Below are 11,242 nucleotides of genomic sequence, written 5' to 3'. Positions count from 1 at the left end.
CGGGCGGGCCGTCGCCAAAACTATTAATAATGAAAAGAAAATCTTTGAATACCCACCCTCGGCCAACCATAACCAACCGATCGTGGAAGTCGGTTACCCGTACGCGTACGTTTTTCAGAGAGGCAAACTTTCGGATAACCCTACCGAACAGGTACGATTAATTATTTGCGACCTCTGTTAAGATCTGCTTACTGTAGTAGTATTATAGTAGTTAGGAGTAAGTAAATACTACGTTTTAGCTGAAGTGATTAAACAAATACTTCAGTAGTATTGCAAAACCAAACGTGATTAGCGACCTTTGGAGCAACGATATTCTGACAAAACCCAATACATGTAAATAGGGGGATTCGAGAGGAATAGATTTCCGTAGCAGTATCGACCCATTTTTGAATTGGGACCGATACTTGCGCTATGTACATCACTTTTTTAATTGGGCGCAAAATAATGTTTAATGTGGACGGCAAATAAAATGGTGGTACTTGAAGTATCCTGATATCGGTGATTAGAAAAACCGTGCTTAGCTTAACGTTTAAATTTAACTATAATCACATTAAAATTTTGCTGATTTAACGAACATATTTAAAACGTTTCTTCCTGATAACGCGAGGTCCTAAAGAGCAGTGGTGAGTGCAGACTGATATTTTACAAGACGAGGCTTCCTGGTTTTTGCTATTTGGGCGCGTCATAGCTAGCGTATTCGATAGATTAGGTCGATATCTCGACACAAAGAATTCAGTAGCGTAACTGATAGCTCGACTTAAATTGGGGCAAATTGAGATATACGGCGATGAACGAGTCGAAACCTCCGAATTCGTGCTTCTGGGTTCGGCCTTAGTACTAAACAAGGTAAGACAAAACCTGACGCTGGAACTCCGAATTACCCCCGACAAGCGTGGAAATGGCTTGAGTATATGTATTCTACGAAGCGAGCACGACCATGTTCCTCGATACTCTCTCGCATGGGCAGTAAGCTATGGGGCTTATCGAGCAAATTGTGCAGTGGCTTTGTCGAAGTTCCCAGAAAAGGGGTTGTTTGATTGTCCATGAGGAAATGGCAATATACGGGAGGCAGATTTGAAGAGTAACTCTCAAGTTTGTTGACGCATGGGGGACCAAGATCAAGACACAGCAGCTGACTGGAATTATCTGAGCTAGCTGTGTTAACCGTGTATGACGATAGACATATTGAATGGGTAAACATTCTCGGGTCTGGCTTTGGATGATGCCAAGTTAAACACGCAAATTTGGATTTTTACCGCGTTCGCATAGAAACTGAAATGGACGAAGGCTTATTGCTTCAATTGTATCTGAATTTGATAGAAATGAGGATAATTTCACACTTTCTGGAAAGTAGAGAGTTTCCGGTGAGAAGGATACTCCTATTTGCGAAAGCAATATGATTTGAAGCCGACAGAGTAGTCCAACATAGACAGTAAGGTTAGCTGTAAATCCAGGAAGGCTTCATAGGGATCAATCTTGAATTCGCCGCACTGAGATTAAATCAACAATAAGCCTCTCCAACTAATCAGCGCCTTCGCAGCCCCCCCCCCCTCCAGAATGATGTATTTTCCTGAGTTAGGCACGCTTGCCTTCGGCCCGGTCCCGCGCACGTGATTTGCAGACTTCGAGTACGTCGAGCTGGTCGCCGCTGACGATATCGAGGCTGTCGTGAAACTAGCCGGACCCGATGATGTGGAGGACGAGCAGTCTACCTTGACTATGGCGTTGAAGTGCTCAAGAATAAAGTCGTCGCGACCGCAAGAGAGCATATTGTTCAGGGTCGTACGTGACCCATCCAGTAGCCTTCATCAGTACATCGCTCACCGACGTCGATGAATGGGCGGACAAGGCAACAGCTTCGCCCTTAGTCTACCACGACGGACCCACGCGCATTCCGCTTACCGAGGCGAAGGCTATAATAAACATGATATACTTAACTATGGGCTACATATTGAGGAAGTGTCAGCGCTCCCACTCTGAGTCCAGCGGAGCTTCTGCAGCACCAAAATGATGCAATTTCAGCACGTAACCGACGACGTACGAGCATACCGAAATTTGTCACCGAGATGCTAACCATCCCGTACTCCGACATAGCCATAATACACCTGTTTCTCCCCTCTTCGCTCCGACTCATCCAAGTCCGTCATCCGCATGCTGCCGACCACGAAGCCGCAGCCCGCAGCAAGAGTCAAACCAAATATACTCCTATCCGCAAGCAACTATCCGACCTACGGAGGCGCACATAATAGACAGCGCGCCGGCAACTGGCCGCGAGAAGTCTAGCGCTCAGCACACAAAAGGTGATTCTGACGTGGAGAATAGCCCCGATGCAAACGATGCTCCCCGTCATCTCAAGATGACGATGTTCACGAAGTCCAGCATATGCACCGCCCGCTCGCAAAGCGAAGATACATACACGAAACTTTCGAATCTGACAAGAGCTCTAGCTTTGATTACATGTCCAGGGACAGGCACAGGGTATCGTTTTCCAATCCTCACCACCGGATTGACAAGTTCACAATGCTATTGTTCGCCAAACCCATACAGGGAAGAGAGGCCAAACGCAACCCCAGTCCGTCCAACAGTCTCGCGCGTCGACTTCGCCACGACCCCCCCCCCCTCCATGCTACATGGAGCTTACGAATTTCCGTCGGGCTCTCCCAACTGATGAAGTAGCCACCACCGAGGGAGGGGTCAATATGTAAGACTTCTCGTCCAAGAGCAACCTGTATACGCCCGATAGCCAAAGACATGCGCTAAACTCGTAAGCACATGTAAAAAATTGTCAAACACGTCTACAACGACGACACAAAATGGGTTAGCGGCCACGCGAGCTATTTTGTGCTGACATGTGCTCAGTCGACCCTACAGTGCTACACATCATAGCTCATTGGGTCAATAGGAAGTTCAGCCAGTTCCGCAGTCGACTGGCCATCGACGGACTACGTACAGCTAGACTAGTTGACAAACCGTTTTCAAGAAATGACATCCAATTACTAGATCTTAAAGAGTCTGACTTATCGTGGTTAGACGCGCGAGGTCGCCCTCGCGGATCTGAAGCTGCCCCCCCCCCCCGACACCGCAGCAGACAACACGATCTTCCCCGTCTAGGAGTTTTCATCTAGGATGCTCCGTTCGGGACTCCAACTCGACCACAGCTGACAGGCTCGAGGTCTGCAGCTGCTTTGAGTCGTTCGCGGTCACTGAAGATCTTGGGTTGCGCTTTGTACGTTGTTCTTCACGTCAGGACAGGTGGTGCTTGATTATGTGTCTTCATCTTGCATTCTTGATCGCATCTATTAGGACACTAACCTGTCGTCAGGTATCTGACCCCCAGTTGGAATACTCCATCCAGAATACCTCGTCCGGGGTGTCGAAGCCTATCCGGAAGCCAAACGTCAGCGTCATTATTCACTACTTGTGCGGAAACCTGAGCTCTCACGATGTGAACAGAGCGAGCAAGCGAACATCGCAAGCAACCGGTGTCCAAGAATCCAAAAAAGCAGCACACTCGATGCGCATAAGAGGTGCATCAGCTCTCGTAGCTGGCGGTGCGGACAGGCTTATCGAGCAAGCTGCTTGGTCAGTGAGCATCCGACTTGTTTGAAAACTTCCCAGGGCAGCCGGCAAAGCCGTCTACAGGACTCTCAAGACCAATGGGCTCTCAAGACGAATGGTTCAGCACAGTAAGGCGAAACGCGTGGCAATCTATTAACTTCACATGGGGTCGCCCACCGCGCCCATTGACTTCTAGTCCACAATTAATATCCCCATGGAATCAAATGGAGTTTAGACTTCCTTGGCTACGAAGCGGTAAAGTAGACCGAAAAAGAAACAGTAAAGTTAGCTGTAGACTGAGGAAGGCTTCACAGGCTCCATTCTCGATTTCCTTGCACTGAGTTAACCCGACGTATCGCGCCCATCGATTTCTACTCTACAATGAACATCCTTTTGCCACCAATACGGCTGCTTGGCGAAATGCTCGAGTTTATTTTAGGGAACTCCATAGGAATGATCAGATGTTACAAGTACCGGCGCTTTTTTGGTTTTACTGCCACCAGTAGTTTTTTATGTTTATAATAGTTACTGTTTACACAGTAGGTTCAATCTGACCTTCTGGGTTACTGTGTAGAAGTACTATAGTACCGGCGGAAGTACTGCCCTTCGACCACCTAAGAGACCTGCGCATTGTCGATCGACACGACGGAGCTTCCGCCGTGCGGCTCCATCCGACTAATTTCTGAACGGTTCTGCTTGAGGAGGACCTGCATCTCAGCACGTTCGCTATCAGTGCTCGTACGCCGTGAGCTCATTACCAAGCTACTCGTCGAGAAGACGCGTTCTTGGAACGCGTTCGAGGACACGTGGCCAAGCCAAACGCGAGCAAGAGCGGCAATCGAAGGAAACTGCTTGGCGCCGATCTCCTTGAACCACCGGAGAACATCTACATGTTTAAAAAGGCCCTGTAGACTCCAGCGCACAGTTCCGTTGCAGCGTACCAGTAACAGGCTTGTAATCTCCTCCGCCGTCATGGTCTTGTCATCAGCCTGCTGCACAGCTACTTGGACCCAGGGTACGTTGTGGCTCAGCCACCTGTCCAGCACCTCATCCGCCTCCTGATGAAGAGAGCTTAGGGACCGCCGACCCGCATCCTCCAACGTCAGCGGCGCTCCACATAGCATCTCTTCGTCTTCCATCGACGGCACGAGGTCCAGGTTCGGAGACATCTCCCCAGCGCCGTGTACCTCATGCGCTGCAGGATACATAGCTTGGAAGACGGCGCTGTGTGCGCGGCGAAGCATAACCCGTCCTTCCTCTTCCGTCATGTCGACGTCGCCGGTGCCCGGACTATCCGTACTGCAATGCACCAAAGAATCAATAGAGTCCTTCGTCCTTGGATCCAAGAGCAACACTACGATTGACTCGGCGGAGACATTAGCCAAGCGCTTCTGGACTTGGGCCTTGATACGATTAAGGAAAAAATCGCCGCTTCAGCACAGAGTGAGGTCACGTCAGTTGCCGTCCGAGGCAAAGTCTTGACGGTGGTTCTGGGTGTGCAAAGTGCGTCGACATCGTAGGGGTGGAACCGGTTTGCGTTCAGCCGATCACACGCCAGCCGCATGAGCACCAGCAACTCGGAGGAAATGTGGGCTTCTCTCTGGACCTCAATTCGTGCCAAGTCTACCAGAATGTGCGTTACCGCCTCACACTGGGCCATCATCCGCCACTTTCTTTCGATAACTTCAAGAATACCTTGGGATCATCGTAGGTCGCGCAGCGTTGAAAGTAGGCCTTAAATGCGGGATAGTTCAGGATACTCTTTTGGAGCAGCGTCACCGTCGAAGCCACACGCGTATCACAGTCCACCATAGCAGCGAGTTCGGGCAGGCCGTAGTGCTGCTGGACACGCAGCAGCCTCTCCACACGTTGCGGAGTCTTGAAGTAGTTGTTCAGAACCCGGGTTTTCTTCACTAGCGCTGCGCCTTCGGGGAAAGGGCCTCCGGGCGTGCGCACTTTCCGCTGCTTCTGTAATAAATTCGTGACCGGGTTGACCACGTGGCAAGTCTTAACGTTCTCCCTCATGCCCAGACCGTACACGAGACACAGGTTTAATACATGCATCGAGCAGTCCACTGGCACTGCGTCCTCATAGAGCTTTGACACTTTGCGATCAGCAGGGGCCGTATCCGGCATGACGAAGTGAGCCATACAGCCGATATCGACGTCATAAAGCTCTTCAATACAGCTCGAAATCTTCTTTTGCACAACGCCGGAATCGTGAAATTTGTTGAAGACTGTCACTAGCAACGCCACGTTGCGAAAGGTCCAGTCCTTGTCGATGAAGGACATCGACGTGCCGATAATATCCTTCTTCCCGGTACCCACAGTCCACATGTCGTGCATCAGGTTCAGGAACGGCCTCTTGTACGCGGATGTGTACTCCATCTCCAAGAGGCGCTTCGTCATCTCGCGGAACCTCAAAAAGGAAGCCGCAAGGACGTCGTTGAACGTCTGCGCAGAGAGAACAACCACGTCCGGTTTCCCTGTAGCAACCTTCATTAGACTTCGGAAACTCTCGCTCGTCACAGTGTTGTAAGGTAGCCCTACAACCAATAACATAACGAGTCAGTAACCAGCAATTCAATAGGCAACATTGATTTGCTTACCGTCGTTGATCAGCCACTTGGCAATATATGCTCTGAGCTGCATGTTCGACGGCCCCCACAGCTTTTTGAGCGCTCCCTGCTTCATTGATCCCTTTGCAGAGTGGTCAACGCTGGCCGTGTCGGTTGCCATCGAGCCAGGCGCTTGTCTAAACGCGTCGTCGAGTTGTCGACGCGCTCGCTTGACTCGCTGGTCGCCTCCGCTTTGCCGATCGGGTGTGAGCTGTGTTTCGCCACTAAGTGGTCCTTGACGTTCGAGGTGTGATTAAACTTCCGTAGTGCGCCTTCCCACGCGTCCTCGGAGGCATTAGGGTGGCTGGTTAACCTTAGCGCGCAGAGCACACACACGTGGGTGAAGCGTTCAGCGTCATCGTCATCTCCAGTCGGTGATGTCCCAGACATCATCTCGCTACCCGAGCTGACGATAGTGATGAACCTCCACCGGGATACCGTAGGCATCCACTCGCACACGACTGTCACTTGTCGAATCAAGGGACGATTGACTGCATCCACTGTCTTCCGACTCCGTGATGGTGGATTCAGAGTCTTGACTGGCAAGCTGCCTGAGCGACTGGCCAGGCCCGACGATCTCGAACGCATCTTGGTCGTCGTACACTGACGTCTCTCCAGGCTGAGCCTTCCAGCTGGACACGCACTGCGCACTACAAAAACTAGAACTAGTCGTTAGAGCAGTCCATAAGCAGGTGAATATAAAGTGTCTTACTGCACCGCAATGTTCTCGGGGTCGAACAAGTCGTTTGAACACAAGTGATGAACCTGACGCTCGCATACAGTACACGGGTACAGCGTCGGGAGCTCGGGGTTTACACAGTCCACGAAGGCGCACTTCATGAGGGTACTGCAGACTTGGTTTGCTTCTTGGTCAGGTAGAAACTTGGAAAATGAGTTGTCCAAGGTTCACGGGCCGTGAATCGCGGCAGCCACCAGGATTCGTTCTGCAGAAAGTTTTAATGCCGCAGAAAGCAGCTCTTGTAACGGCCGCAGAAGCTCTGCCAGAACCTCCACCAGCACAAACAGCCCCGCATCGTGCATCGTTGACGTCGCCCAGGGCCTGAACTCGCCGTGAAGCGTAGAAACTTGGGGAACACGCACGCTATGAAGACCGCAGGCTCTTGTCCCTCGCCCCGACACCACCCACAGCGGTGGTCTAAAGCGGAAAGGGGCAGGTGCGCTTCTGGATTTTAAGATCAATGCGACATCGTGTACTTCCCAATATACAATAATTAGAGCACCTCCACTGGCAGCGTGGACAAATAGAAAAATCCAATTATTCATGTCAAAATCATCACCAAAGCAATACATGTACAAGCAAAAATTAATTGCCATGTGAATGAGAATGATACCACAGCAGAACCAGTGGTCATCGTGTAATTTTAAGCATCGAGATGGGGGGGGCTCATTTTGGCCATTGGCTGGTCGTGAGCGATGCAGTAAGCCCTATTTCCAAAAAACTGTGCGTAATCCTGGGTGCTCACAAATATGAATTTAAAATTTAGCGTGTCTAAAAGCAATAATGTCATTCAAGGCTAACAAGATTACTTATCACGACGCGAGTCGTACTCGGCCTGAATCTCCTCGGCCGACTTCCCAGACGTCTCCGGAACCATTTTCAAAGCCAACAAATAGAAGATTGCTAGTAGCACCATGAACGGAACATACGCATAGTCGTCCAGAGCGTCCGACACGTACGGGTACGACACACCCACGATGAGGTTGCACAGCCAGTTGATACCAATGCACAACGAAGACGCACTGGCACGGATCGAGTCTGGGAAAATGTCGGCCGTCATGACCCACACCAGAGGACCCAGCGTCACACCGAACACGATCACGTACAGAGCAGTGAACACAATCGACAGAGCAGACACGTCCACGATGAACGCCACCGTCATACCGATGGACATGACCACCATGCCCGACAGACCCCACAGGATCATGTTGCGAGCACCGAAGCGGTTGGCCAGCACACCCGTGAAGAAGGCCGGGAAGATGTTGATGAAGTCAATGATCAGCGTGCCGACACGCGAGTCCGAAATGCCGGCATCCGAGAAGATGCTACCGGAGTAGTAGAACACAGCGTTGATACCCGAAAGCTGCTGAGCGCACGACAGCAGAATTCCGCAAAGAAGCTGCATGCGGTAGCGGGGGTTGAACATGGACTCCTGCTTGGGGGCAGCTAGGCCTTCCTCAGCGTTCTCCGGCTTCTTGCTCACCTCAAGCCACGACAGAGCCGTCTGCACGTGCTCCTCGCCATACAGACGAGCAATCACCTGCTTAGCCTCCTCCTTGCGTCCCTGATTCAGAAGCCATGCAGGGCTTTCAATGCACATGGTCGGGGCCAGCAGCAGGTAGATGACGGCCAACACGACGGGGAACGCAGCCAGGTAACGCCAGCCAGAGCTTGTGTTGGCGAAGAAGAAGCAGATTGCCGGCACCAAAATACCGATGGTCGTGAAGATCTGGAGGCCCAGGCCGAGCGTGTTGCGCATGTGCGGCGGCGACAGCTCGTTGATGTAGGCGCCAATAGTACCGGTAGCCGTACCGGAAGCAATACCGGCGATGAGGCGGCCCAGAGCGAACAGCCAAACGTTCGACACGGAGGCCTGCACCACACCACCAACGATCATGAAGATGCAGTTGCCCATGAGAGCCTTCTTGCGGCCGTACTTGTCACTGAAGTGGCCGCAGCACAGCGAGCCGACCATGGCGCCGAAGATCCAGGCGTTCACGGCGAACGTCCACTCCAGCTTCGAGTGGCCAGGGAACATGAGGCACGTGTTTTCAGCCACGGGACGAGCATTGCACTCGTCCGTGTCATTGTACTGTGACAGGTTCATCTGCGAGGTGGACCAACCGCTCTGGAACGGCTGCATCCATGACAGCAGCGCAGTGGTGTACAGGATAGCCTTTGGCTTGATGAGACGCGCAGCGGCCTTGTTGGCTTCATCGAATGTATTGGTAGGAGCAGCTCCACCCTTGAAGGGAGAGTTGGCGACCTCGTAGTTGTCGTTATCGTGCATCTTCTCTGGTTTAACTGGAAGTTGATTTGGTAGTTGTTGCACCTGATAGCAAAATGGACAATGAGGAGAGCTCAAGGTCTTTCTCGGAAGGCACTGAATGCCCGCCTATCTTATTAACCTTTTGGTTGCAAAACGACAATCCACAGAAATACGTTCATGTTGAACCTCAAGATCATCGGATGGTCGTTATGCACATTGCACGAGCCCTGTTGAGCCGTTTGTGACTTCAAACTTTCTGCTATTCTCAGACGTATTACATCTAAAAGTCAGTTTGTGGTCGATCCAGATGGGTGTATGTTCCCCATTACCGCTGCCACTTGTTGCAGTGAGCTTGGCAAATATTTGAGTGGAGGCAAGTCTTCCTTTCATCTTCTGAAGGAGGTCAGGGTTGCTCTATTGCTCTCATTCGGCGGAGCCATACGGTCACGGATTGTTGGGCCATTTTAGAGCATGGCGTTTGGGTGATCAAGACGATAGATCAAGTACAAACCAGTTTGTGTGCAACAGAGGCGGCAGGCTGGCGCGGTGACCTTCAACCGAGCTTCTCATTCTCAAACACGAGCTTGCATCTGAACGCTTAATGTGTAGGAGGGGGGAAGGGGGGCAATGCTGCGCCGTGCTTTTGAGAAACAATGTGCGTCAGCCTAACGCAGTCAATGGGACGCTGACACCTGAGTCGTATTGACAGCTGAAAATCTAAGCAGAATTGATTCGTTGACAAATGCATCATTTCGCTGGACATTGGCTTCCTCTTGTGCACTGCAATGTGGTGTTATGAACATAGATATAATACGTGCTCCAATTGAGTGTAAAATCAGCTATATGTACCTAGGTATCAACTATTTTAATACATGTAATCAAAGTCATCAATAAAATTCAAGTAGCGTTATTCATACTATTTTAAGTGCTCATTCTTTTTGGGTCTGGAGGTAGAACCTGTTAATTTAAAAATATTAACCCCAGCACCTTAAAATTAAAGGACTAGCGCCTTGGCTTGATAGCAATACATGATCATCAGGCATCTGCAAGCTTGGCATATAGCAATTTGTGCCAAAATAGATATTATTTGGCATTTTAAAGAAATAGGATTTGGCAGTGATTTGGCATCATACAACTATGACATAAGAGGATCATGGTAGTGCTAGTTAGTGTGTTGAGCGCCCCACTTGCCATCTGAGGAGACATTGATGCTATTGAGAAGATCGAATTGCTTCGCGTGCAACGCTCCTTTAAGGGAAAGGTTTGTAAGTCTGCTTTTCGACGGTGGCTTTTCCCATTTTAAAATCGAGAAATTACTTTCTACGGTCAGCGTACCAGGAAACGTTGTGGCCAATCCACCTGCAAACCTTTTTAGTGTTGCGAATTTCCCGTCGACATTATTCCAGGCGTCTTCAAAGGTGCATACTTTCTCGTGACATGCAACTTCATTGTTAATACTGCGGCGGAACTGTTCATGACTGCGGTACTGGTCGCATAAGGCTAAATGCTCTTGCTTAATGGCATCCATTTCTTCGTCAGGCCAGTGCGGAGCCATTCGATCGCGATGTTTTACTATCAACGCGGATAAATCCCGGCCTTTTAACTTTACAAACTCCCGAGGAAGAGCTGGTGGAAGCTCTCCTTCTACAGGTTCATTTTTCTCGTTGCGTTCGGTCTTGATTAAATTAACTCGTTTAACCAAAGTTGCAATTACACGTGCGAAATCCGAATCTAATAGAGTTGCAGCATCCGTTCCCATAGTATCCAGGAATTTAATTGCGAAAGAACCGTTGTCTTGAAGCAGATCCAATATTATCGCTTGGTCACAAACAATTGTATTGTTCTCAGCCAGTGATAATGTAGTAGGTCGGGTGTCTAGGTCACAGTGGTTTTCATCCGTCACAGCTCGAGCCCAAACATGATCTGGATGTCACTAGACAGCCTCTTCATCTGAGCCATTTGCTCCGTCAAAAGGGTTTTGCTTTCTTCTAGGCTTCTAAACGTGATCACTGCCCGGGTTGACAACATTTTAATCAAACTTAATATCAACTACCACTG

General features: G+C 50.1%; 1 protein-coding gene across 1 annotated transcript; it reads right to left on the bottom strand.

The window, feature by feature from the left end:
- Positions 1 to 7,720: 7,720 nt before the first annotated feature.
- On the bottom strand, positions 7,721 to 9,205 carry PITG_13001 (glucose transporter, putative; the record flags this gene model as incomplete). The annotated part of the gene is made up of 1 exon (XM_002900497.1): positions 7,721 to 9,205. One exon carries the CDS (start codon positions 9,203 to 9,205, stop codon positions 7,721 to 7,723), a length of 1,485 nt encoding a protein of 494 aa, XP_002900543.1.
- Between the last annotated feature and the right edge of the window lie 2,037 nt (positions 9,206 to 11,242).

This window comes from Phytophthora infestans, genomic scaffold, assembly GCF_000142945.1.
Source record: "Phytophthora infestans T30-4 supercont1.25 genomic scaffold, whole genome shotgun sequence".
Lineage (NCBI taxonomy): Eukaryota > Oomycota > Peronosporomycetes > Peronosporales > Peronosporaceae > Phytophthora > Phytophthora infestans.
The sequence above is the reverse complement of the archived record's forward strand: the minus strand, read 5'-3'. Positions and strand labels throughout refer to the sequence as shown.